General features: G+C 49.6%; 1 protein-coding gene across 2 annotated transcripts in view; it reads left to right on the top strand.

The window, feature by feature from the left end:
• The window catches only part of gas6 (growth arrest-specific 6), a 32,521-nt gene extending 16,132 nt beyond the window's left edge, over window positions 1-16,389 (top strand). Inside the window, exons 5-15 of one of the 2 annotated variants that reach the window (XM_042318391.1) lie at window positions 714-836; window positions 4,094-4,213; window positions 4,351-4,473; window positions 8,003-8,121; window positions 8,800-8,918; window positions 9,569-9,758; window positions 10,059-10,223; window positions 10,306-10,474; window positions 11,673-11,815; window positions 13,177-13,384; window positions 14,777-16,389. In XM_042318391.1, coding sequence (XP_042174325.1) covers window positions 714-836; window positions 4,094-4,213; window positions 4,351-4,473; window positions 8,003-8,121; window positions 8,800-8,918; window positions 9,569-9,758; window positions 10,059-10,223; window positions 10,306-10,474; window positions 11,673-11,815; window positions 13,177-13,384; window positions 14,777-14,928 — 1,631 coding nt within the window. In that variant the 3' untranslated portion in view covers window positions 14,929-16,389. The remainder of the gene's footprint in view (window positions 1-713; window positions 837-4,093; window positions 4,214-4,350; window positions 4,474-8,002; window positions 8,122-8,799; window positions 8,919-9,568; window positions 9,759-10,058; window positions 10,224-10,305; window positions 10,475-11,672; window positions 11,816-13,176; window positions 13,385-14,776) is intronic. The other variant, XM_042318392.1, reaches the window with a different exon arrangement.
• Window positions 16,390-27,628: the final 11,239 nt, after the last annotated feature.

Here is a 27,628-nt window from a genome sequence, read left to right as displayed (position 1 = left end):
CAGCCTGGCTAAAACACGTCACATTATATAGTAACAGAGCTATGGACCAGCCTGGCTAAAACACGTCACATTATATAGTAACAGAGCTATGTACCTTCACAATCAATGACTTGCTGTACTGTAGGATGTTATTTCCCTGACAGGATGACCTCTAATGCTCTCTTTCTTTCTCTCCCCTCCCCTCCCTGTCTCTCTCTCTCCCTTCCCCCTCTCTCCCTTTCCCTTCCCCCTCTCTCCCTTTCCCTTCCCTTCTCTCTCTCCCTTCCCCCTCTCTCTCTCCCCTCCCCCTCTCTCTCCCTCCCCCTCTCTCCCTTCCCTTCTCTCTCTCCCTCCCCCTCTCTCCCTTCCCTTCTCTCTCTCCCTCCCCCTCTCTCCCTTCCCTTCTCTCTCTCCCTCCCCCTCTCTCCCTTCCCTTCCCTCTCTCTCCCTCCCCCCTCTCTCCCTTCCCTTCCCTCTCTCCCTCCCCTCTCTCTCCCTCCCCCTCTCCCCTCCCCCTTCTCTCTCTCCCCCCCCCTCTCTCTCCCTTCCCTCTCTCCCTCCCCCTCTCCCTCCCCCCCTCTCTCTCTCCCTTCTCTCCCTTCCCTTCTCTCTCTCCCTCTCTCCCCCCCCTCTCCCTCCCCCTCTCTCCCTTCCCTTCTCTCCCTTCCCCCCCCCTCTCCCTTCCCTCCCCCTCTCTGCCTCCCCCTCTCTCCCTTTCCCTCCCCGTCTCTCAGATATTCCAGACCAGTGCTCTCCATCTCCCTGTAATCCTCGAGGTACGGTGCGCTGTGAGGACCAAAAGGGCGACTTCCTCTGCCACTGCTTCACTGGCTGGACAGGAGTCCGTTGTGAGAAAGGTACTGTGACACGATCTACAGAAACTCAGTGGACTTGTTCCACGTTGCAGCCCTCTATAAAGATTGGTGGCTGATCCACCAATCACCTGGCGTCAGAAATAACTACTCATTACTAGTTGGAGATCAGTCAGTCACAATTTACCCACAATCCCCGATGTGATGCTGAGGAATAGGACCAGTGTATTGGGGACATAGAGTCTGGCCACATGGCCAGGGAGAAGGCTACTGTGTTATTGTTCGTCACACATACAAAGTGACCGAGGTGGGGACAGAGAGGATTTTCTGCAGTGTCACACTGTCTCCAGAATGTGACAATGATCGGTACAGGGTGAGTCCTGTCTGACCTTGACTTGGATAGACCGTGACGAAGCTGTCTCCATCCACACAGACACACACGCACCGTCCCTGGAGTGCCACTGGGCTCTGTGTGAGTTGTCTGTATGTCTCTCTCCCTTTCTCTCTGCCCTTTCTCTCTCTCCCTCCCTTTCTGTCTCTGCCCTCTCTCTCTCTCCCCTTTCTCTATATGTCTCTATGCCTCTCTCTCTCTCTCTCTCTCTCTTTCTCTATATGTCTCTATGCCTCTCTCTCCCTTTCTCTCTGCCCTCTCTCTCTCTCTCTCTCTCTCTCTCTCTCTCTCTCCCTTTCTCTATATGTCTCTGCCCTCTCTCTCTCCCTTTCTCTCTGCCCTCTCTCTCTCCCTTTCTCTCTGTTCTCTCTCTCTCTCCTTTTCTCTCTGTTCTCTCTCTCTCTCTCCCTTTTTCTCTCTCTCTCTCCCTTTCTCTATATGTCTCTGCCCTCTCTCCCTTTCTCTCTGCCCTCTCTCCCTTTCTCTCTGCCCTCTCTCCCTTTCTCTCTGCCCTTTCTCTCTCCCTCCCTTTCTGTCTCTGCCCTCTCTCCCTCTCTCTCTCTCCCTTTCTCTATGTCTCTATGCCTCCCTTTCTCTATATGTCTCTATGCCTCTCTCTCTCTCTCTCTCTCTCTCTCTCTCTCTTTCTCTATATCTCTCTCTCTCTCTCTCCTTTCTCTATATCTTTCTCTATATCTCTCTCTCTCTCTCTCTCTCTCTCCTCCCTTTCTCTATATCTCTCTCTCTCTCCTTTCTCTATCTCTCTCTCTCTCTCTCTCTCTCTCTCTCTCTTTCTCTATATCTCTCTCTCTCTCTCTCCCTTTCTCTATATCTCTCTCTCTCTCTCTTTCTCTCTCTCTCTCTATATCTCTCTCTCTTTCTCTCTCTTTCTCTATATCTCTCTCTCTCTCTCCCTCTTTCTCTATATGCCTCTCTCTCCCTGTCTCTATATGCCTCTCTCTCTCTCTCTCTCTCTCTCTCTCTCTATATATATATGTCTCTCTCTCCCTTTCTCTATATGCCTCTCTCTCTCGCTCCCTTTCTTTCTCTACAGTGCCTTGCGAAAGTATTCGGCCCCCTTGAACTTTGCAACCTTTTGCCACATTTCAGGCTTCAAACATAAAGATATAAAACAATTTTTTTTGTGAAGAATCAACAACAAGTGGGACACAATCATGAAGTGGAACGACATTTATTGGATATTTCAAACCTTTTTTAACAAATCAAAAACTAAAAAATTGGGCGTGCAAAATTATTCAGCCCCCTTAAGTTAATACTTTGTAGCGCCACCTTTTGCTGCGATTACAGCTGTAAGTCGCTTGGGGTATGTCTCTATCAGTTTTGCACATCGAGAGACTGAAATTGTTTCCCATTCCTCCTTGCAAAACAGCTCGAGCTCAGTGAGGTTGGATGGAGAGCATTTGTGAACAGCAGTTTTCAGTTCTTTCCACAGATTCTCGATTGGATTCAGGTCGGGACTTTGACTTGGCCATTCTAACACCTGGATATGTTTATTTTTGAACCATTCCATTGTAGATTTTGCTTTATGTTTTGGATCATTGTCTTGTTGGAAGACAAATCTCCGTCCCAGTCTCAGGTCTTTTGCAGACTCCATCAGGTTTTCTTCCAGAATGGTCCTGTATTTGGCTCCATCCATCTTCCCATCAATTTTAACCATCTTCCCTGTCCCTGCTGAAGAAAAGCAGGCCCAAACCATGATGCTGCCACCACCATGTTTGACAGTGGGGATGGTGTGTTCAGGGTGATGAGCTGTGTTGCTTTTACGCCAAACATAACGTTTTGCATTGTTGCCAAAAAGTTCAATTTTGGTTTCATCTGACCAGAGCAACTTCTTCCACATGTTTGGTGTGTCTCCCAGGTGGCTTGTGGCAAACTTTAAACGACACTTTTTATGGATATCTTTAAGAAATGGCTTTCTTCTTGCCACTCTTCCATAAAGGCCAGATTTGTGCAATATACGACTGATTGTTGTCCTATGGACAGAGTCTCCCACCTCAGCTGTAGATCTCTGCAGTTCATCCAGAGTGATCATGGGCCTCTTAGCTGCATCTCTGATCAGTCTTCTCCTTGTATGAGCTGAAAGTTTAGAGGGACGGCCAGGTCTTGGTAGATTTGCAGTGGTCTGATACTCCTTCCATTTCAATATTATCGCTTGCACAGTGCTCCTTGGGATGTTTAAAGCTTGGGAAATCTTTTTGTATCCAAATCCGGCTTTAAACTTCTTCACAACAGTATCTCGGACCTGCCTGGTGTGTTCCTTGTTTTTCATGATGCTCTCTGCGCTTTTAACGGACCTCTGAGACTATCACAGTGCAGGTGCATTTATACGGAGACTTGATTACACACAGGTGGATTGTATTTATCATCATTAGTCATTTTAGTCAACATTGGATCATTCAGAGATCCTCACTGAACTTCTGGAGAGAGTTTGCTGCACTGAAAGTAAAGAGGCTGAATAATTTTGCACGCGGGGGGCTGGGGACCTGTCTCACTACTTTTGACCAGAACACCATGAGAATAGGGAGCCATTTGGAATGCAGACTCCATCTCTCACTGTTCTGTGGTGACTCATCCTGCCACCCAGCCGTTGGTCGGCGGGGGAAGCCAGAACATCAACGTGTCTGACTGACTCTGAGGCGGAGGCTTTTCCACTGACCAACCACACGCACACAGAAACCATTCAGCTCATCAGAGCAGTCACTCTAAGCCGCCGGAAAAGAGACGTGTGTGTGTGTGTGTGATTTATTTAGTTAAAGACTATGTATAAACGTTTTAATCAGAACTCACATTAAAGTGTCATGTGACACTTAGCTACGTTCAATGTAGTTGATGGATAAAGTGATTGGTTCATATTGTCACATGTCCTCTGTGTCTCTCCTGTGATTGGCAGATGTCAACGAGTGCATCAAGAAGAATGGAGAATGTGACCACGAGTGTAACAACACTATAGGTAGCTACCATTGCTCCTGTCGCCGCGGTTACATGCTGGTTGGACGCCAGATGTGTAACGGTAAGACACACACACACACACACACACACACACACACACACACACACACACACACACACACACACACACACCTTACCTGAAGGAAGTATTGAACTGTCCTTACTGTGTGTGTGTGTGTGTGTGTGTGTGTGTTTCAGACGTGGATGAGTGCCAGGATCCAGGTATGTGTGGGACAGCGAGGTGTGTGAACCAGGATGGAGCCTATGACTGTCTGTGTGAGACGGGATATGTTTACGACCACAACACCAAGACCTGCCTAGGTGAGCAGTACACCAAAAACACATTACTCCGTACTGACACATTATATACACCAAGACCTGCCTAGGTGAGCAGTACACCAAAAACACATTACTCAGTACTGACACATTATATACACCAAGACCTGCCTAGGTGAGCAGTACACCAAAAACACATTACTCCGTACTGACACATTATATACACCAAGACCTGCCTAGGTGAGCAGTACACCAAAAACACATTACTCAGTACTGACACATTATATACACCAAGACCTGCCTAGGTGAGCAGTACACCAAAAACACATTACTCCGTACTGACACATTATATACACCAAGACCTGCCTAGGTGAGCAGTACACCTAAAACACATTACTCAGTACTGACACATTATATACACCAAGACCTGCCTAGGTGAGCAGTACACCTAAAACACATTACTCAGTACTGACACATTATATACACCAAGACCTGCCTAGGTGAGCAGTACACCAAAAACACATTACTCAGTACTGACACACTATATACACCAAGACCTGCCTAGGTGAGCAGTACACCTAAAACACATTACTCAGTACTGACACACTATATACACCAAGACCTGCCTAGGTGAGCAGTACACCTAAAACACATTACTCAGTACTGACACATTATATACACCAAGACCTGCCTAGGTGAGCAGTACACCTAAAACACATTACTCAGTACTGACACATTATATACACCAAGACCTGCCTAGGTGAGCAGTACACCAAAAACACATTACTCAGTACTGACACACTATATACACCAAGACCTGCCTAGGTGAGCAGTACACCAAAAACACATTACTCAGTACTGACACATTATATACACCAAGACCTGCCTAGGTGAGCAGTACACCAAAAACACATTACTCAGTACTGACACATTATATACACCAAGACCTGCCTAGGTGAGCAGTACACCAAAAACACATTACTCCGTACTGACACATTATATACATGTAATACAAACTATAATCTATAGAATACATTATATACAGAGCATTCAGAAAGTATTCAGACCCCTTGACTTTTTCCTCATTTTGTTACGTTACAGCCTTATTCTAAAATTGATTAAAATTAAAACCGTATGTCATCAATCTACACACAGTACCCCATAATGACAAAGTAAACCAAGCAAAGTAAACCAAGCCATGAGGTCGAAGGAATTGTACGTGGAGCTCTGAGACAGGATTGTGTCGTAGGCACAGATCTGGGGAAGGGTACCAAAACATTTCTGCAGCATTGAAGGTCCCCAAGAACACAGTGGCCTCCATCATTCTTAAATGGAAGATGTTTGGAATCACCAAGACTCTTCCTAGAGCTGGCCACCCGGCCAAACTTAGCAATCGGGGGAGAAGGGCCTTGGTCAGGGAGGTGTTCAAGAACCCAATGGTCACTCTAACAGAGCTCCAGAGTTCCTCTGTGGAGATGGGAGAACCTTCCAGAAGGACAACCAACTCTGCAGCACTCCACCAATCAGGCCTTTATGGTAGAGTGGCCAGACGGATTCTCGCTTGGATTCTCTGGTATGATGATACCAAGATTGAACTCTTTGTCCTGAATACCAAGGGTCACGTCTGGAGGAAACCGGGCACCATCCCTACGGTGAAGCATGGTGGTGGCACCATCCCTACAGTGAAGCATGGTGGTGGCAGCATCATGCTGTGGGAATGTTTTTCAGCGGCAGGGACTGGGAGACTCGTCAGGATGGAGGGAAAGATGAACGGAACAAAGTACAGAGAGATCCTTGATGAAAACCTGCTCCAGAGCGATCAGGACCTCAGACTGGGGGAAAAGGGTTCACCTTCCAACAGGACAATGAGTCTCTGAATGTCCTTGAGTGGCCCAGCCAGAGCCCGGACTTGAACCCGATCAAACATCTGTGGAGAGACCTGAAAATAGCTGTGCAGCGACGCTCCCCATCCAACCTGAGAGGATCTGCAGAGAAGAATGGGATAAACTCCCCGACTACAGGTGTGCCAAGCTTGTAGCTTCATACCCAAGAAGACTTGAGGCTGTAATCGCTGCCAAAGTTGCTTCAACAAAGTAAAAAGTTGGAAAACTTCATTTAAAAAAATAAATAAAAAAAAGTCAAGGTGTCTGAATACATTTTGAATGCAGTGTGTGTGACACAGCCAGGTGTAGCTAGTCTAGTGGCACAGCCAGCTGTCCTTCATACATACCAACACACACACTGTCATACACACACACACACGCCAGTGGAGGCTGGTGGGAGGCGCTATAGAAGGACCGGCTCATTGTAATGGTATGTAATAAATGGAGTCCAACGTTTCATGTTTTTGGATACTAATTCCAGTCATTTACAATGAGCCTGTTCTCCAATAGCTCCTCCTACCAGCCTCCACTGACATACACAATCTCTCTCTCACACACTCTGAGACACACACACACACACACACAGATGACTGCCAAAGTAAGCTGTTAGCACGTCATCTTTTTATTTATAGTCAAAACATTCTGTTTAATTATTATTATTTTTTTTTTTTACAAGACCGATCTCTATCTGCACGACATCCTCTCCTGCCAAACGCTCAATGGTCCTTATAAATGTCATTGGGAAATGTAATCCTAGTCTTTTATTTGTCAAACAAGTTTGTTCCTGTCTTGGATTTAACTTACTGAGAGGGAGGGAGGGAGGAAGAGAGGGAGGAAGAGAGGGAGGGAGGGAGGGAAAGCGGGGGAGGGAGGAAGAGAAAAAGGGAAAGCGAGGGAGGGAGCGAGGAGGGGGAGGGAGGGAGCGAGGAAGGGAGGGAGGGAGCGAGGAAGGGGGGGGGAGGTGGTCACAGAGTTACTCTTTAGAAGAACTAACATTTATCCATCTGTATCATAATAAACCTCATGGCCTTCTAAGGTCATTCAGACAGACGGGGACAGATGTTCTGGCTTCATCCCAAATGGTTCCCCATTCCCTATGTAGTGCACTACTTTAGACCCTGGCTGTAGGGGAATAAGGTGCCATTTGGGACATGGTTCAGTTGACATCAGGAGAGATCTAAGTCAGGAGTTGTTCCTCCATCTGTTGATGCCGATAACATTTTAGAGACGTTGTTTTTCACTTCAGTGGTTTTCTCCCCCAGCCTTGTCTGGGGGTTGTAGTTCCAGAGATGGACCAATGGGACACCCTTCTCTCTGTTTTTTTCTCCCCCTCCCTCTTTCTCTCTCTCTCCCCCTCCCTCTCTCTGTTTTTTCTCTCTCCCTCCCTCTGTTTTTTCTATTTCTCTCCCCCTCTCCCTCCCTCTTTCTCCCCCTCCCTGTTTTTCTCTCTCTTTCTCTCTCTCCCTCCCTCTTTCTCCCCCTCTCTCTGTCTCCCTCTCTCTCCCCCTCCCTCTGTTTTTTCTCTCTCTCTTTCTCTCCCCCTCTCTCCCTCCCTCTTTCTCCCCCTCCCTGTTTTTCTCTCTCTTTCTCTCTCTCCCTCCCTCTTTCTCCCCCTCTCTCTGTCTCCCTCTCTCTCCCCCTCCCTCTGTTTTTTCTCTCTCTCCCTCCCTCTCTCTCCCCCTCTCTGTCAGATGTGGACGAGTGTGAGCAGGGAGTGTGTGAGGAGTGTGTGAACACACCCGGTAGTTTCCGGTGTTTCTGTGACGGTCGGCAGGGCAAGAAGTTGAGCCACGACCTCAGGAGCTGTCAGGTAAAAAGTCCCCACTCACATTATCAAGTCCCGTAGAAAACATTATCAAGACCCGTAGAAAACATTATCAAGACCCATAGAAAACACCCCCCATCTATTAGTCCGGGATTCAGTCAAAGGTTCATTATCGACAAGCAGCACTGTACTCTAGACCAGGGCTCCCAACCCTCTTCCTGGAGATCTACCGTCCTGTGGATGTTCAGTCTACGAGCTACTTCCAGACACAAATGGGAGAACACCTCACTCTGAGCCTGTTACTCACCGTAGCAGAGCTGGTTAGGCTGTTGTCATGTTATCCAGAGCGTTGGTGACTGGAACTGTGCTGCTTGTAACAATTTAATTGTTTTTTTGCCGACACTGGTTATATTCAACAGTGTAGCGCGTTCGCAAATTCCTCAGTCATTCTGCGCTCTGAAATCGGAGTAGATAGCCAGAGTGAATTTACTGCTGCAACACTAGACTAATTCCTCCCCCACTCTCTCCCCCCTCTCTCTCCTCCTCCCTCCCTCTCTCCTCCTCCCTCTATCCTCCCCCACCTCTCTCCTCCTCCCTCTATCCTCCCCCACCTCTCTCCTCCCCCCTCTCTCCTCCTCCCTCTCTCCTCCCCCCTCTCTCCTCCCCCCTCTCTCCCCCCCCCTCCCCCCCCCTCTCCCCCCCCCTCTCTCTCCCCCTCTCCAGGAGATCACTACATGCGTCTCTCTCACCATGAAGAGGAACTCCCGTTCTCTCTACCTGGGCCGAATGTTCAGCGGAGTCCCAGTGGTCAGGCTACGCTTCCGCAGGAGAGTCCAGACTGGGTAGGCCTTACCTTTAACCTCTAACCTTTTAACCTTACCGCAGGAGAGTCCAGACTGGGTAGGCCTTACCTTTAACCTCTAACCTTTTAACCTTACCGCAGGAGAGTCCAGACTGGGTAGGCCTTACCTTTAACCTCTAACCTTTTAACCTTACCGCAGGAGAGTCCAGAGTGGGTAGGCCTTACCTTTAACCTCTAACCTTTTAATCTTACTGCAGGAGAGTCCAGACTGGGTAGGCCTTACCTTTGACCTCTAACCTTTTAACCTTACCGCAGGAGAGTCCAGACTGGGTAGGCCTTACCTTTAACCTCTAACCTTTTAACCTTACCGCAGGAGAGTCCAGACTGGGTAGGCCTTACCTTTAACCTCTAACCTTTTAACCTTACCGCAGGAGAGTCCAGACTGGGTAGGCCTTACCTTTGACCTCTAACCTTTTAACCTTACCGCATGAGAGTCCAGACTGGGTAGGCCTTACCTTTGACCTCTAACCTTTTTAACCTTACAAGTCTCCTGAGGTTTCAACCTCTTTTCCAAGAGACCTGGAAAGATGCCAGCAAGGCATAAGCATTGTAAGGGTTCATAGTTCCAACCATAGTCTTGTACCATTGTAGAATTATATTACATCCTGTCTTTGTCTCTCCCTCCTCTAGCTTCTCAGCTGAGTTTGACCTCCGTACCTTTGACCCAGAGGGGGTCATCTTCTTCGCTGGTGGTCACCTGAACAGTTCTTGGATTGTTCTTGCAATGCATCATGGGAAACTGGAGCTGCAGCTGAGGTACGGGGCGGTCAGCCGGGTCACCAGCAGCGGGCCTGCCGTCAACGACGGACAGTGGAGAAAGGTCAGAGGTTATTCTGGGGTTTACAAGGTGGGGGGGGGGGGTAACTTATGGGTTGGGTCTCAATAGTCTAAAGTGGCATCTCTCCTGAGGGGTCGTTGACTCAGGGGTGCATCCCAGATGGCCCCCTATTCCCTATGTAGTGCACTACTTTTTGGAGGAGGTGTTACTGGGGACCTGGTCAGAATGTGTGCTGTATAGGAAGTAGGATATCATTTGGGACTGAGACACTGTAGGATAAGAACCTGTCAAATGTTGTTTTTTTTACAATTTGAGCTCCTGTCTTTTCTGATTGGTCTGTAGATCTCAGTGGAGGAGCAGGGGCGGAGTCTGGTGATAAAGATTGACAGGGAGGCAGTGATGAAGATAGCTGTGAATGGAGATCTGTTCACCCTGAAGAAAGGCATGCATGAACTCAACCTGACTGTAGGGGGCGTCCCTTTCAAAGAGGACAGTCTCATCAACCAGGTTAGAGGGGTGGGGTCTGTTCTCTCTAGAATCTCTGTTATGGGGAGATGTGCGTGTTCTCTGCCTAATGTGTGTTCTCCAGGTGAACCCGAGGTTTGATGGCTGTATGCGTGAGTGGCGCTGGTTAACCGGAGAGGATACGTCCATTCAGGAGACCATCAGGTCTAATGACAACATGCAGTGTTTCAGTACAGAAAACCCCGGAACCTATTACCCTGGGACAGGCTTCGCTCTGTTCAACATCACATACGGTGGGTCTGGTGTGTGTGTGTGTACGTCTCTATGCATCTTCTGATTTGTATGTATCGTTTACACATTGACCTGTGTGTGTATAACCACATCTCTCTCCCCCAGCAGAGTCCCCGTCTGAGTATCCAGCTGACTCTCATCTCTCTCCCCCAGCAGAGTCCCAGTCTCTGAGTATCCAGCTGACTCATCTCTCTCCCCAGCAGAGTCCCAGTCTCTGAGTATCCAGCTGACTCATCTCTCTCCCCAGCAGAGTCCCAGTCTCGAGTATCCAGCTGACTCATCTCTCTCCCCAGCAGAGTCCCAGTCTCTGAGTATCCAGCTGACTCATCTCTCTCCCCAGTACAGTCCCAGTCTCTGAGTATCCAGCTGACTCATCTCTCTCCCCAGCAGAGTCCCAGTCTCTGAGTATCCAGCTGACTCATCTCTCTCCCCAGTACAGTCCCAGTCTCTGAGTATCCAGCTGACTCATCTCTCTCCCCAGTAGAGTCCCAGTCTCTGAGTATCCAGCTTCTCTCCTCTCTCCCCAGCAGAGTCCCAGTCTCTGAGTATCCAGCTGACTCTCCCTCTCCCCAGCAGAGTCCCAGTCTCTGAGTATCCAGCTGACTCTCCTCTCTCCCCAGTACAGTCCCAGTCTCTGAGTATCCAGCTGAGTCTCTGAGTCCAGCTGACTCTCCCCTCCCCAGCAGAGTCCCAGTCTCTGAGTATCCAGCTGACTCTCCTCTCTCCCCAGCAGAGTCCCAGTCTCTGAGTATCCAGCTGACTCATCTCTCTCCCCAGCAGAGTCCCAGTCTCTGAGTATCCAGCTGACTCTCCCTCTCCCCCAGCAGAGTCCCAGTCTCTGAGTATCCAGCTGACTCTCTCTCCCCCAGCAGAGTCCCAGTCTCTGAGTATCCAGCTGACTCTCCTCTCTCCCCAGCAGAGTCCCAGTCTCTGAGTATCCAGCTGACTCTCCTCTCTCCCCAGCAGAGTCCCAGTCTCTGAGTATCCAGCTGACTCATCTCTCTCCCCAGCAGAGTCCCAGTCTCTGAGTATCCAGCTGACTCTCCTCTCTCCCCAGCAGAGTCCCAGTCTCTGAGTATCCAGCTGACTCTCCTCTCTCCCCAGTACAGTCCCAGTCTCTGAGTATCCAGCTGACTCTCCTCTCTCCCCAGCAGAGTCCCAGTCTCTGAGTATCCAGCTGACTCTCATCTCTCTCCCCAGCAGAGTCCCAGTCTCTGAGTATCCAGCTGACTCTGAGACCAGCCTCCACTGTTGGGGTTCTATTGGCCCTGGTTTATCAGGACAGCGTCCCTCTCTCCATCTCTCTCTCCGACTACCACAGAGACAACCAGGAGTGGCGGGAGGTGAGAGGTTACTTGGCCCGACGCTGTCGGTCTGTCTGACTCAATTTGCTTTATTGGCATGATGTAACAATGTAGATGTTGAGAAAGCTTACTTTGGAGATTTAGAATATTAACATAATTAACATAATATTGTCAGGGACAACAGTAACAACAATAATCAAGGGTCAAAACAACCATTGAACGATAATAACAATGGAGGACATGTGCAGGTTGGTTGGTCAGTCAGACACTGTGGCAGGCAGCAATGTAGTGCTCTGTCAACCCACAGCTCTCTGCCTCCTCCCCCAACAGGACGGGTAGCCTATCTTCATCAGAGAGGTCTTTGAAACCTTGAATAAGGGTTTCATATTTGGGGAAATTAAACTCTCTAATTGTTTTATATTTTTTACATTTTGTCAGGAAATGCAGCTCCGTCTCAGGTTCTGCTGTTGTGTCGATTTAGGGCCAGATAGCACTGCTTTGTGTTTGTGTTTCACAATAAGCAATATAGTTTTGTTTTGACTGTGTTGTAATTTGGTTTATTCTGATTGATTGGATGTTCTGGTCCTGAGGCTTCAGTGTGTTAGTAGAACAGGTGTGTGAACTCAGGACCAGCTGGATGAGGGGACTGAGGCTTCAGTGTGTTAGTAGAACAGGTGTGTGAACTCAGGACCAGCTGGATGAGGGGACTGAGGCTTCAGTATGTTAGTAGAACAGGTTTGTGAACTCAGGACCAGCTGGATGAGGGGACTGAGGCTTCAGTATGTTAGTAGAACAGGTTTGTGAACTCAGGACCAGCTGGATGAGGGGACTGAGGCTTCAGTATGTTAGTAGAACAGGTGTGTGAACTCAGGACCAGCTGGATGAGGGGACTGAGGCTTCAGTATGTTAGTAGAACAGGTTTGTGAACTCAGGACCAGCTGGATGAGGGGACTGAGGCTTCAGTTTGTTAGTAGAACAGGTGTGTGAACTCAGGACCAGCTGGATGAGGGGACTGAGGCTTCAGTTTGTTAGTAGAACAGGTGTGTGAACTCAGGACCAGCTGGATGAAGGGACTCTCTTCTTTGCTCAGCTCTTGGTATTGCAGGGCTCGGTAATGATATGATATGTCACTGTATGTTTCCGAAACTGAATTGTTCTTTTTTTAGTTTTTATTATAAATGGATATTGGTCTAATTCTGCCCTGCATGGCTGTCTGACTCTGACCTCTCTCTGTCTGGCTGTCTGACTCGCAGTCTGACTCTGACCTCTGTCTGTCTGTCTGACTCTGACCTCTCTCTGTCTGTCTGACTCTGACCTCTCTCTGGCTGTCTGAATTCATGTTTTGTTTGTCTCGAGTGTGATGTCTGTCTGACTGTCTGTTTCTCTCTTCCCCCCCCCAGTATGTCCTGGTCTCTGTGGGTGACGTGATTGTGGCCAGCGCCCCGGCCTTCCTGTGTGATGCAGAGGTTCATGAGGTCAATGTGACGGTCAGTGGGAACCTGACCATACTAGAGGTGGACGGTCAGCCTGGACAGAGTCACACCACACCTGGACAGGAGACGGTTGACCTCAGCCTGCCTTCAACCACCTTTATAGGAGGGCTCCCCGGTGAGTTAGATGGGTATAGGAGGGCTCCCCGGTGAGGTAGATGGGTATAGGAGGGCTCCCCGGTGAGTTAGATGGGTATAGGAGGGCTCCCAGGTGAGTTAGATGGGTATAGGAGGGCTCCCCGGTGAGGTAGACGGGTATAGGAGGGCTCGCCGGTGAGGTAGACGGGTATAGGAGGGCTCCCGGTGAGGTAGACGGGTATAGAGGGCTCCCGGTGAGTTAGACGGGTATGGGAGGGCTCCCGGTGAGTTAGACGGGTATGGGAGGGATCCCCGGTGAGTTAGACGGGTATGGGAGGGATCCCCGGTGAGTTAGACGGGTATGGGAGGGATCCCCGGTGAGTTAGACGGGTATGGGAGGGATCCCCGGTGAGTTAGACGGGTATGGGAGGGATCCCCGGTGAGTTAGACGGGTATGGGAGGGATCCCGGTGAGTTAGACGGGTATGGGAGGGATCCCGGTGAGTTAGACGGGGTATGGGGATCCCGGTGAGTTAGACGGGTATGGGGGATCCCCGGTGAGTTAGACGGGGTATGGGGGGATCCCGGTGAGTTAGACGGGTATGGGGGGGATCCCGGTGAGTTAGACGGGTATGGGGGGATCCCGGTGAGTTAGACGGGTATGGGGGGATCCCGGTGAGTTAGACGGGTATGGGAGGGCTCCCGGTGAGTTAGACGGGTATGGGAGGGCTCCCCGGTGAGTTAGACGGGGTATGGGAGGGATCCCCGGTGAGTTAGACGGGGTATGGGAGGGATCCCCGGTGAGTTAGACGGGGTATGGGAGGGATCCCCGGTGAGTTAGACGGGGTATGGGAGGGATCCCCGGTGAGTTAGACGGGGTATGGGAGGGATCCCCGGTGAGTTAGACGGGGTATGGGAGGGATCCCCGGTGAGTTAGACGGGGTATGGGAGGGATCCCCGGTGAGTTAGACGGGGTATGGGAGGGATCCCCGGTGAGTTAGACGGGTATGGGAGGGATCCCCGGTGAGTTAGACGGGTATGGGAGGGATCCCGGTGAGTTAGACGGGTATGGGGGGATCCCCGGTGAGTTAGACGGGTATGGGGGGATCCCCGGTGAGTTAGACGGGTATGGGGGATCCCCGGTGAGTTAGACGGGTATGGGGGGATCCCGGTGAGTTAGACGGGTATGGGAGGGATCCCCGGTGAGTTAGACGGGTATGGGAGGGCTCCCCGGTGAGTTAGACGGGTATAGGCAGAGAGAGACATGCAACAACACACACTCATTACTACTGTACTCTAGACAAACACCCAGTTACGAATAAAGAGACACACACACACACACACAGAGTTTCGCCATTACCATTAACCACTTCTCCTGGTGTCATTAATTTCCGTTCTGACCCCTGACCTGTGACCTCTAACCCCTGTACCAGACGTGCCCCTGGTGTCGACCCTGGTGTCGTCGTTCTACCGCGGCTGCATGGAGGTGACGATCAACGGCCTGGCTCTGGACCTGGACGAGGCCTTCCACAAACACAACGACATCCGCTCCCACTCCTGTCCTCTGCTGGGGGGGGCCTTGTGACCGCTGCAGTCCCCTTCAGCCCCGTCCTCAATGGAGCAGGGGGGAGTTGCCCCTAGACACTGATCTTGGGTCAGTTTGACATTTCCCCCACAGATGGTTAAGGTTAGGATTAGGGGGAGTGGAAGCTGATCCTAGATCTGTAGCAAGGGGAGACTTCACCCTGTCCACTACAGTCCACCATAACCCACAGGGCCTTAACCTAAGCAAGGATTGAGTCCAAAATAGCACTCTATTCCCTATATGACCCCTATGGGTTCTGGTCAAAACTAGTGCACTATTTAGGGAATAGGGTGCCATTTGGAATGTACCCAGGAGCTGGCCGAGTGGCCAACCCTTCTCCTGACCAACCCTCAGTCATTCTGCCCTCAGCGTGATTGAATGTAGGAGCAGCACTCTCACATCTGAGGTTGCAGGTGCGTAGAGGAAAATTCAGTGATATCTTGAAAACAAAAAGCCAATATTTCACACGGCTCTTGACAGTATGTTTTAGTGTAATAAGCTTATGTATCGGCCTCACGGCCTTCGTCAGAGCTCACGGTGATCAAACTGGATCCATAAGTGGAATAACTGGCAGTACTCCAGAAGAGGTTTGGTCAACTGACCCAGTCCATTGTGGAACAAACCCTATAAGGTGTGTGGGGTGTAATTCAGTAGCACAAGGCTTTGTTGTTGTAAAACTTGCACACCATCGCAGGTGAAAATGGACTGAGTTTAATAAAAACATCTGTTCGGTGCTTTCCAACTTAATGCAAACTTAGTCTACCTGCAATTTAGCTCTGCACACTGCCTACAGATTACAACATAAGGCCTTCTGTTAATATGACCCCATTAAAGACCCTTCCTTCCCCTCCCAAACCATGCTTCTAGTCCTCCACAGTTACATCCACCCACCGTCAGCCAATGAAACACTCCATACTGTCCCCCTTTCACATGCCCCGCCCTCCTTCCCTCAGTATCACCAATCAGCACACGCCAGGAACACACTTTAAGCCAATCAGACGAGGCTAATTAACATGCAGTAACCAATCAGACACACGGGAAGGGAGCACTGCTTCACCCCACTGAGCTACTGAGAGAATAGGAGTGGAAGTGTTGTAATATACTGTATGTGTAAATAATGTGATGCTTTTTAGAAAAAAAGACAAAAGGAAACAAACAAAGACCTGAACACATTGAGAGAATCACCCAAAACAGTTTCACTTCTCTACAGAATGTCAGAACAAACCTCTTTCATCATTTCATTAGGCCAGAAAGGTATTTCCTCCTCTGGGATCTAGAGTTTCTTGATGAGTTTCACAATGGAGCGATCAATGGTTTTCTCTTCTGCGTTGTGTGTTATTATACTATAGGTTTGTTTGGCTGCTGATTTGTTCTCCTGTCTTTAAGTCTTTACATCCCTGATCACATCAATTCAGTCTGATTTGAAAACGTAATAAAGATGATGACATGGGAGTTTTAAAACTGGTTGTGGAGAGATTTATTTTTCTTTATTTTTTTTCATTGTGCTGCTCATTATGTCTTAGCCCAGTGTGACTATGATAATGTCCCAAATGGGACCCGATGTAGTCCACTAGTTTTGAACAGGGCCCTGGTCATCAGAGCTGAACACTGCAACTACATCATATGACCACTAGGTGGAACCAGAAGCGTAATAACAAATCACATGGTTCAGTCAGTGTTTTTTTTATCATGTAAAACATTTTAATACCAGGATCCCACCACAGTGAGAGAAGTTGGTTCACATTTCAAACATTTGGTTCTCTCAATTTATGTTCCAGTTAATCGCTGACCCAAGCCCTTCATACTCTCTGACCCAAGCCCTTCCTACTCTCTGACCCAAGCCCTTCCTACTCTCTGACCCAAGCCCTTCCTACTCTCTGACCCAAGCCCTTCCTAAGCCCTTCTCTGACCCAAGCCCTTCCTACTCTCTGACCCAAGCCCTTCCTACTCTCTGACCCAAGCCCTTCCTACTCTCTGACCCAAGCCCTTCCTACTCTCTGACCCAAGCCCTTCCTCTCTGACCCAAGCCCTTCCTCTCTGACCCAAGCCCTTCCTACTCTCTGACCCAAGCCCTTCCTACTCTCTGACCCAAGCCCTTCCTACTCTCTGACCCAAGCCCTTCCTACTCTCTGACCCAAGCCCTTCCTACTCTCTGACCCAAGCCCTTCCTACTCTCTGACCCAAGCCCTTCATACTCTCTGACCCAAGCCCTTCCTACTCTCTGACCCAAGCCCTTCCTACTCTCTGACCCAAGCCCTTCCTACTCTCTGACCCAAGCCCTTCCTACTCTCTGACCCAAGCCCTTCCTACTCTCTGACCCAAGCCCTTCCTACTCTCTGACCCAAGCCCTTCCTACTCTCTGACCCAAGCCCTTCCTACTCTCTGACCCAAGCCCTTCCTACTCTCTGACCCAAGCCCTTCCTACTCTCTGACCCAAGCCCTTCCTACTCTCTGACCCAAGCCCTTCCTACCCAAGCCCTTCCTACTCTGACCCAAGCCCTTCCTACTCTCTGACCCCCTTCCTAGCCCTTCCTACTCTCTGACCCAAGCCCTTCATACTCTCTGACCCAAGCCCTTCCTACTCTCTGACCCAAGCCCTTCCTACTCTCTGACCCAAGCCCTTCCTACTCTCTGACCCAAGCCCTTCCTACTCTCTGACCCAAGCCCTTCCTCTCTGACCCAAGCCCTTCATACTCTCTGACCCAAGCCCTTCCTACTCTCTGACCCAAGCCCTTCTACTCTCTGACCCAAGCCCTTCATACTCTCTGACCCAAGCCCTTCCTACTCTCTGACCCAAGCCCTTCCTACTCTCTGACCCAAGCCCTTCCTACTCTCTGACCCAAGCCCTTCCTACTCTCTGACCCAAGCCCTTCCTATTCTCTGACCCAAGCCCTTCATACTCTCTGACCCAAGCCCTTCATACTCTCTGACCCAAGCCCTTCCTACTCTCTGAACCAAGCCCTTCCTACTCTCTGACCCAAGCCCTTCCTACTTTCTGACCCAAGCCCTTCCTACTCTCTGAACCAAGCCCTTCCTACTTTCTGACCCAGGCCCTTCCTTCTCTCTACAGCAGTGTGTATATAACTCTAATTTCTATTTCAGTTTGGACACACCTACTCATTCTAGTTTTTTTTGTGTAACTATTTTCTACATTGTAGAATAATAGTGAAGACATCAAAACTATGAAATAACACATATGGAAACATGTAGTAACCAAATATGAGATTCTTCAAAGTATCCACCCTTTGCCTTGACAGCTTTGCACAATTTTGGCATTCTCTCAACCAGCTTCATGAGGTAGTCACCTGGAATGCATTTTAATTAACAGGTGTGCCTTAAGTTAATTTGTGTAATGTCTTTCCCTCTTAATGCGTTTGAGCCAATCAGTTGTGTTGTGACAGAATATAGGCCTATTTGGTAAAATACCAAGTCCATGTTAGGGCAAGAACAGCTCAAATAAGCAAAGAGAAATGACAGTCCATCATTACTTTAAGACATAAAGGTCAGTCAATACGGAACATGTCAAGAACTTTGGAAGTTTCTTCAAGTGCCGTCGTAAAAACTGTCAAGCTCTATGATGAAACTGGCTCTCATCAGGACCGCCACAGGAAAGGAAGACCCAGAGTTACCTCTGCTGCAGGGGATAAGTTCATTAGAGTTACCTCTGCTGCAGGGGATAAGTTCATTAGAGGTACCAACCTCAGAAATTGCAGCCCAAATAAATGCTTCACAGAGTTCAAGTAACAGATGCATCTCAACATCAACTATTCAGAGACAGGCCTTCAAATCAAATTTTATTGGTCACATTCACATGTTCAGCAAATGTTCATGCAAGTGTAGCGAAATGCTTGTGCTTCTAGTCCCGACAGTGCAGTAATATCTAACAAATTCACAATGACTGCCTTACACACCCAAATGTAAAGGGATGACTAAGAATATGTACATAAATATATGGATGAGAGATGGCCGTGCGGCATAGACAAGATGCAGTAGATGGTACAGTATACAGTATACATGAGATGTGTAGGATATGTAGACATTATTGAAGTGATTAGTGATACCTTTATTACATCCATTTATGAAATGTATTAAAGTGGCCAGAGATTTGAGTCCGTATGTTGGCAGCAGCCACTCAATGTTAGTGATGGCTGTTTAACAGTCTGATGGCCTTGAGATAGAAGCTTTGACGCACCTGTACTGACCTCGCCTTCTGGATGACAGCGGGGTGAACAGGCAGTGGCTCGGGTGGTTGTTGTCCTTGATGATCTTTATGGCCTTCCTGTGACATCGGGTGGTGTAGGTGTCCTGGAGGGCAGGTAGATTGCCCCCGGTGATGCGTTGTGCAGACCTCACTACCCTCTGGAGAGCCTTACGGTTGTGGGCGGAGCAGTTGCCGTACCAGACGGTGATGTTCCACGTTCCCGTCGATGTGGATGGGGAGCTGTTCCCTCTGCTGTTTCCTGAAGTCCACAATAATTTCCTTTGTTTTGTTGACGTTAAGTGAGAGGTTGTTTTCCTGACACCACACTCCGAGTGCCCTCACCTCCTCCCTCCCTCCTCCCTGTAGGCCGTCTCATCGTTGTTGGTAATCAAGCCTACCACTGTAGTGTCGTCCGCAAACTTGATGATTGAGTTGGAGGTGTGCATGGCCACGCAGTCAAGGGTGAACAGGGAGTACAGGAGAGGGCTGAGAACGCACCCTTGTGGGGCCCCAGTGTTGAGGATCAGCGGGGTGAAGATGTTACCTACCCTCACCACCTGGGGGCGGCCCGACAGAAAGTCCAGGACCCAGTTGCACAGAGTGGGGTCGAGACCCAGGGTCTCAAGCTTAATGACGAGTTTGGAGGGTACTATGGTGTTGAATGCTGAGCTGTAGTCAATGAACAGCATTACATAGGTATTCCTCTTGTCCGGGTGGGATAGGACCTCTTGGGGCGGTAAGAAAATTGGAGCGGGTCTAGGGTATCAGGTAGGGTGGAGGTGATATGATCCTTGACTAGTCTCTCAAAGCACTTCGTGATGACAGAAGTGAGTGCTATGGGGCGATAGTCATTTAGTTCAGTTACCTTCGCTTTCTTGGGAACAGGAACAATTGTGGCCATCTTGAACCATGTGGACACAGCTGACTGGGATAGGGATTGATTGAATATGTCCGTAAACACACCAGCCAGCTGGTCTGTGCATGCTCTGAGGACGCGGCTGGGGATGCCGGCAGCCTTGCAAGGGTTAACACGTTTAAATGTTTTACTCACGTTGGCCACGGTGAAGGAGAGCCCACAGGCTTTGGTAGCGGGCCGTGTCAGTGGCACTGTATTGTCCTCAAAGCGAGCAAAGAAGTTGTTTAGTTTGTCTGGGAGCAAGACATCGGTGTCCGCGACGGGGCTGGTTTTCTTTTTGTAATCCGTGATTGACTGTTGACCCTGCCACATACGTCTTGTGTCTGAGCCATTGAATTGCAACTCTACTTTGTCTCTATACTGACGCCTTGCTTGTTTGATTGCCTTGCGGAGGGAATAGCTACACTGTTTGTTTTCGGTTATGTTTACAGTTGCCTTGCCATGATTAAAAGCTGTGGTTCGAGCTTTCAGTTTTGCACGAATGCTGCCATCAATCCACGGTTTCTGGTTGGGGAAGGTCTTAATAGTCACAGTGGGTACAACATCACCGATGCACTTGCTAACAAACTCCCTCACTGAGTCAGCGTATACACCAATATTATTGTCTGAGGCTACCCGGAACATGATCGAAGCAATCTTGAAGCGTGGAATCTGATTGGTCAGACCAGCATTAGATAGACCTGAGCATGGGCGTTTCCTGTTTTAGTTTCTGTCTATAGGCTGGGAGCAACAAAATGGAGTCATGGTCAGATTTGCTGAAGGGAGGGTGGGGGAGGGCTTTGTATGCATCGCGGAAGTTAGAGTAGCAATGGTCCAGAATGCTACCAGCTCGTGTCACGCATTCGATATGCTGATAGAATTTAGGGAGCCTTGTGGCCTCACGGTCAAATTTCTACAGGGCACCAATAAGAAGAAGAGACTTGCTTGGGCCAAGACACACGAGCAATGGACATTAGACCGGTGGAAATATGTCCTTTGGTCTGATGAGTGAAAATGTTCGATTTTTGGTTCCAACCGCTATGTCTTTGTGAGACGCAGAGTAGGTGAACGGATGATCTCCACATGTGTGGTTCCCACCGTAAAGCATGGAGGAGGAGGTGTGATGGTGTGGGGTTGCTTTGCCGGTGAACTGTCTGATTTATTTAGAATTCAAGGCACACTTAACCAGCATGGCTACCACAGCATTCTGCAGCGATATGCCACCCCAGCTGGTTTGCGCTTAATGGGACTATCATTTGTTTTTCAACAGGACAATGACCCAACACACCTCCAGGCTGTGTAAGGGCTATTTTACCAAGAAGGAACGTGATGGAGTGCTGCATCAGATGACCTGGCCTCCACAATCACCCGAACTCAACCCAATTGAGATGGTTTGGATGAGTTGGGACCACAGAGTGAGGGAAAAGCAGCCAACAAGTGCTCAGCATATGTGGGAACTCTTTCAAGACTGTTGGAAAAGTATTCCAGGTGAAGCTGGTTGAGAGAATACCAAGCGTGTGCAAAGCTGTCATCAAGGCAAAGGGGTGGCTATTTTGAAGAATCTAAAATATATTTAGATTTGTTTGACACTTTTTTGCTTACTACATGATTACATATGCGTTATTTTATAGTTTTGATGTCTTCACTATTATTCTACAATGTAGAAAATGGTTTAAAAAATTAAGAAAAACCCTGGAATGAGGAGGTGTGTCCAAACTTTTGACTGGTACTGTATATTCACTTTATAAACTATATATGAAGATTAAATAAGACTGTTAATAACCATTATAGGAGATACAGTATGTCTCAGTTACTGGGATCACCAGTCTGGTGGTATATTATAACATAGGAGATACAGTAGGTCTATAAGTTACTGGGATCACCAGTCTGGTGGTATATTATAACATAGGAGATACAGTAGGTCTATAAGTTACTGGGATCACCAGTCTGGTGGTATATTATAACATAGGAGATACAGTAGGTCTATAAGTTACTGGGATCACCAGTCTGGTGGTATATTATAACATAGGAGATACAGTAGGTCTATAAGTTACTGGGATCACCAGTCTGGTGGTATATTATAACATAGGAGATACAGTAGGTCTATAAGTTACTGGGATCACCAGTCTGTTGGTATATATATAATTTTATATACACTATATAGTTAGAAGACTCTAAAAGCTACTGGTTCAGTTTAATAATTGCACATGACGGTTTGATAAATACTGTGGACAGTCAGCCTGGAAGTCTAGAGACAGGAACTGTTGAAAGGTAAATCTGTATGACATCCACGATAAAGGCAATAGGTCAATACATGATTATTATAACAACGTTATAAGCATTTCAATATTGCTATTAACAGATTGATAAATAACATGCCAAAGTCAACATCGTAGCCACACAGTAGGGCATTTAAAACGTGTTCAAACCTGCAGGGGCAGAGTGGGGTAGTTGGGGTCTAACCTGCAGGGGCAGAGTGGGGTAGTTGGGGTCTAACCTACAGGGGCAGAGTGGGGTAGTTGGGGTCTAACCTACAGGGGCAGAGTGGGGAAGTTTGGGGTAGTTGGGGTCTAACCTACAGGGGCAGAGGGGGAAGTTTGGTAGTTGGGGTCTAACCTACAGGGGCAGAGTGGGGTAGTTGGGGTCTAACCTACAGGGGCAGAGTGGGGTAGTTGGGGTCTAACCTAGAGGGGCAGTGGGGTAGTTGGGGTCTAACCTAGAGGGGCAGAGTGGGGTAGTTGGGGTCTCTAACCTAGAGGGGCAGAGTGGGGTAGTTGGGGTCTAACCTAGAGGGGCAGAGTGGGGTAGTTGGGGTCTAACCTACAGGGGCAGAGTGGGGTAGTTGGGGTCTAACCTACAGGGGCAGAGTGGGGTAGTTGGGGTTGGGGTCTAACCTGCAGGGGCAGAGTGGGGTAGTTGGGGTCTAACCTACAGGGGCAGAGTGGGGTAGTTGGGGTCTAACCTACAGGGGCAGAGTGGGGTAGTTGGGGTCTAACCTAGAGGGGCAGAGTGGGGTAGTTGGGGTCTAACCTAGAGGGGCAGAGTGGGGTAGTTGGGGTCTAACCTACAGGGGCAGAGTGGGGTAGTTGGGGTCTAACCTACAGGGGCAGAGTGGGGTAGTTGGGGTCTAACCTGCAGGGCCAGGGGGGGGTAGTTGGGGTCTAACCTGCAGGGGCAGAGTGGGGTAGTTGGGGTCTAACCTACAGGGGCAGAGTGGGGTAGTTTGGGGTAGTTGGGGTCTAACCTGCAGGGGCAGAGTGGGGTAGTTGGGGTCTAACCTACAGGGGCAGAGTGGGGTAGTTGGGGTCTAACCTAGGGGGCAGAGTGGGGTAGTTGGGGTCTAACCTACAGGGGCAGAGTGGGGTAGTTGGGGTCTAACCTACAGGGGCAGAGTGGGGTAGTTGGGGTCTAACCTGCAGGGGCAGAGTGGGGTAGTTGGGGTCTAACCTACAGGGGCAGAGTGGGGTAGTTGGGGTCTAACCTGCAGGGGCAGAGTGGGGTAGTTGGGGTCTAACCTGCAGGGGCAGAGTGGGGTAGTTGGGGTCTAACCTACAGGGGCAGAGTGGGGTAGTTGGGGTCTAACCTGCAGGGGCAGAGTGGGGTAGTTGGGGTCTAACCTACAGGGGCAGAGTGGGGTAGTTTGGGGTAGTTGGGGTCTAACCTGCAGGGGCAGAGTGGGGTAGTTGGGGTCTAACCTGCAGGGGCAGAGTGGGGTAGTTTGGGGTAGTCTAACCTACAGGGGCAGAGTGGGGTAGTTTGGGGTAGTTGGGGTCTAACCTGCAGGGGCAGAGTGGGGTAGTTGGGGTCTAACCTACAGGGGCAGAGTGGGGTAGTTTGGGGTAGTTGGGGTCTAACCTGCAGGGGCAGAGTGGGGTAGTTTGGGGTAGTTGGGGTCTAACCTACAGGGGCAGAGTGGGGTAGGGGGTAGTTGGGGTCTAACCTGTAGGGGCAGAGTGGGGTAGTTGGGGTCTAACCTACAGGGGCAGAGTGGGGGTAGTTGGGGTCTAACCTACAGGGGCAGAGTGGGGTAGTTGGGGTCTAACCTAGAGGGGCAGAGTGGGTAGTTGGGGTCTAACCTACAGGGGCAGAGTGGGGTAGTTTGGGGTAGTTGGGGTCTAACCTACAGGGGCAGAGTGGGGTAGTTTGGGGTAGTTGGGGTCTAACCTACAGGGGCAGAGTGTTTGGGGTAGTTGGGGTCTAACCTACAGGGGCAGAGTGGGGTAGTTGGGGTCTAACCTAGAGGGGCAGAGTGGGGTAGTTGGGGTCTAACCTAGGGCAGGGGGGTAGTTTGGGGTAGTGGGGGTAGTTGGGGTCTAACCTACAGGGGCAGAGTGGGGTAGTTGGGGTCTAACCTACAGGGGCAGAGTGGGGTAGTTGGGGTCTAACCTACAGGGGCAGAGTGGGGTAGTTGGGGTCTAACCTGCAGGGGCAGAGTGGGGTAGTTGGGGTCTAACCTACAGGGGCAGAGTGGGGTAGTTGGGGTCTAACCTACAGGGGCAGAGTGGGGTAGTTGGGGTCTAACCTGCAGGGGCAGAGTGGGGTAGTTGGGGTCTAACCTACAGGGGCAGAGTGGGGTAGTTTGGGGGTCTAACCTGCAGGGGCAGAGTGGGGTAGTTGGGGTCTAACCTACAGGGGCAGAGTGGGGTAGTTGGGGTCTAACCTACAGGGGCAGAGTGGGGTAGTTGGGTTGTCTAACCTGCAGGGGCAGAGTGGGGTAGTTGGGGTCTAACCTACAGGGGCAGAGTGGGGTAGTTTGGGGTCTAACCTGCAGGGGCAGAGTGGGGTAGTTGGGGTCTAACCTACAGGGGCAGAGTGGGGTAGTTTGGGGTAGTTGGGGTCTAACCTGCAGGGGCAGAGTGGGGTAGTTGGGGTCTAACCTGCAGGGGCAGAGTGGGGTAGTTTGGGGTAGTTGGGGTCTAACCTGCAGGGGCAGAGTGGGGTAGTTGGGGTCTAACCTACAGGGGCAGAGTGGGGTAGTTGGGGTCTAACCTGCAGGGGCAGAGTGGGGTAGTTTGGGGTAGTTGGGGTCTAACCTACAGGGGCAGAGTGGGGTAGTTTGGGGTAGTTGGGGTCTAACCTACAGGGGCAGAGTGGGGTAGTTTGGGGTAGTTGGGGTCTAACCTACAGGGGCAGAGTGGGGTAGTTGGGGTCTAACCTGCAGGGGCAGAGGGGGTAGTTGGGGTAGTTGGGGTATAACCTGCAGGGGCAGAGTGGGGTAGTTTGGGGTAGTTGGGGTAGTTTGGGTCTAACCTACAGGGGCAGAGTGGGGTAGTTGGGGTCTAACCTGCAGGGGCAGAGTGGGGTAGGGGGTAGTTGGGGTCTAACCTACAGGGGCAGAGTGGGGTAGTTGGGGTCTAACCTACAGGGGCAGAGTGGGGTAGTTTGGGGTAGTTGGGGTCTAACCTACAGGGGCAGAGTGGGGTAGTTTGGGGTAGTTGGGGTCTAACCTACAGGGGCAGAGTGGGGTAGTTTGGGGTAGTTGGGGTCTAACCTGTAGGGGCAGAGTGGGGTAGTTGGGGTCTAACCTACAGGGGCAGAGTGGGGTAGTTTGGGGTAGTTGGGGTCTAACCTGTAGGGGCAGAGTGGGGTAGTTGGGGTCTAACCTACAGGGGCAGAGTGGGGTAGTTGGGGTCTAACCTACAGGGGCAGAGTGGGGTAGTTTGGGGTAGTTGGGGTCTAACCTACAGGGGCAGAGTGGGGTAGTTTGGGGTAGTTGGGGTCTAACCTACAGGGGCAGAGTGGGGTAGTTTGGGGTAGTTTGGGGTCTAACCTACAGGGGCAGAGTGGGGTAGTTGGGGTATAACCAACAGGGGCAGAGTGGGGTAGTTGGGGTAGTTGGGGTATAACCAACAGGGGCAGAGTGGGGTAGTTTGGGGTAGTTGGGGTAGTTTGGGTAACCTACAGGGGCAGAGTTTTGGGGTCTAACCTACAGGGGCAGAGTGGGGTAGCTGGGGGTAGTTGGGGTCTAACCTACAGGGGCAGAGTGGGGTAGTTGGGGGTAGTTGGGGTCTAACCTACAGGGGCAGAATGGGGTAGTTGGGGGTAGTTGGGGTCTAACCTACAGGGGCAGAGTGGGGTAGTTTGGGGTAGTTGGGGTAGTTTGGGTCTAACCTACAGGGGCAGAGTGGGGTAGTTTGGGGTAGTTTGGGGTAGTTGGGGTCTAACCTGCACTACATTAATAGATGATTATTAAAGTCCAGAGGTCTTCTCTCTGTCATGGCTTATCTGTCTGTGAGGTGTCTTCTGCTACATTCTCTGGCCTGGTCCAAAAACACGCCCTAGCCCCTTGTCTCCTAGCCCCTTGTCTCCTAGCCCCTTGTCTCCTAGCCCATAATCTCTTAGTCCCTAGACTCCTAGTCCCTTCTAGTTCTTACCTCGTTGTTGTGTGGAGTTCTGGATAAATCTGATAGCTGGGTAAGAAGCAATGATTGGAAGGGTATATGGAGGCCATATCTGATTGATTGGAAGGGTAGATGGAGGCCATATCTGATTGATTGGAAGGGTATATGGAGGCCATATCTGATTGATTGGAAGGGTAAATGGAGGCCATATCTGATTGATTGGAAGGGTAGATGGAGGCCATATCTGATTGATTGGAAGGGTATATGGAGGCCATATCTGATTGATTGGAAGGGTATATGGAGGCCATATCTGATTGATTGGAAGCCAAATGGAGGCCATATCTGATTGATTGGAAGGGTATATGGAGGCCATATCTGATTGATTGGAAGGGTATATGGAGGCCATATCTGATTGATTGGAAGGGTAAATGGAGGCCATATCTGATTGATTGGAAGGGTATATGGAGGCCATATCTGATTGATTGGAAGGGTATATGGAGGCCATATCTGATTGATTGGAAGGGTATATGGAAGCCATATCTGATTGATTGGAAGGGTATATGGAAGCCATATCTGATTGATTGGAAGGGTAAATGGAAGCCATATCTGATTGGTTGGAAGGGTATATGGAAGCCATCACACCATCTGGTTCCTTCAGGTCTGTGCTAACTGCTAACCAGTTGAGAGGCTAGAGGCTGTATCTGGACCTCTTCCCATTGATTTATCCTGCAATAAATGTTGTTCAATTGGTAGTATGCCAGTTTGTCTTCTTCAAATGCTTCTAATCTAATTGCAACAGTAAAAGTAATCAGATTACATGACTTAGTTTGAGTAATCCAATCATTACTATTTTGGACAGGTGCATTTTAAAAGTAACCTCCCCAACCCTGCTTGTGCTACATTCTCTGGCCTAGTCCAGAAAGAAGCCCTAGTCCCTTATCCCCTAGCCCCATGTCTCCTAGTCCCTTATCCTAGTCCCTTGTCTCCTAGCCCCATGTCTCCTAGTCCCTTTTATTCCCTAACTCGTTGTTGTGTGCAGATCTAAAGGAATCACATAGCTGGCCGTAAGAAGCAATGATTGGAAGGATATGTTTGTTGTATGGAAGCCATATCTGATTGGTTGAAAGGATATGTTTGTTATATGGAAGCCATATCTGATTGGTTGAAAGGATATGTTTGTTATATGGAAGCCATATCTGATTGGTTGAAAGGATATATTTGTTATATGGAAGCCATATCTGATTGGTTGAAAGGATATATATG

This window comes from Oncorhynchus tshawytscha, unplaced genomic scaffold (assembly GCF_018296145.1).
Source record: "Oncorhynchus tshawytscha isolate Ot180627B unplaced genomic scaffold, Otsh_v2.0 Un_contig_2903_pilon_pilon, whole genome shotgun sequence".
Taxonomy (NCBI): domain Eukaryota; kingdom Metazoa; phylum Chordata; class Actinopteri; order Salmoniformes; family Salmonidae; genus Oncorhynchus; species Oncorhynchus tshawytscha.
The sequence above is the reverse complement of the archived record's forward strand: the minus strand, read 5'-3'. Positions and strand labels throughout refer to the sequence as shown.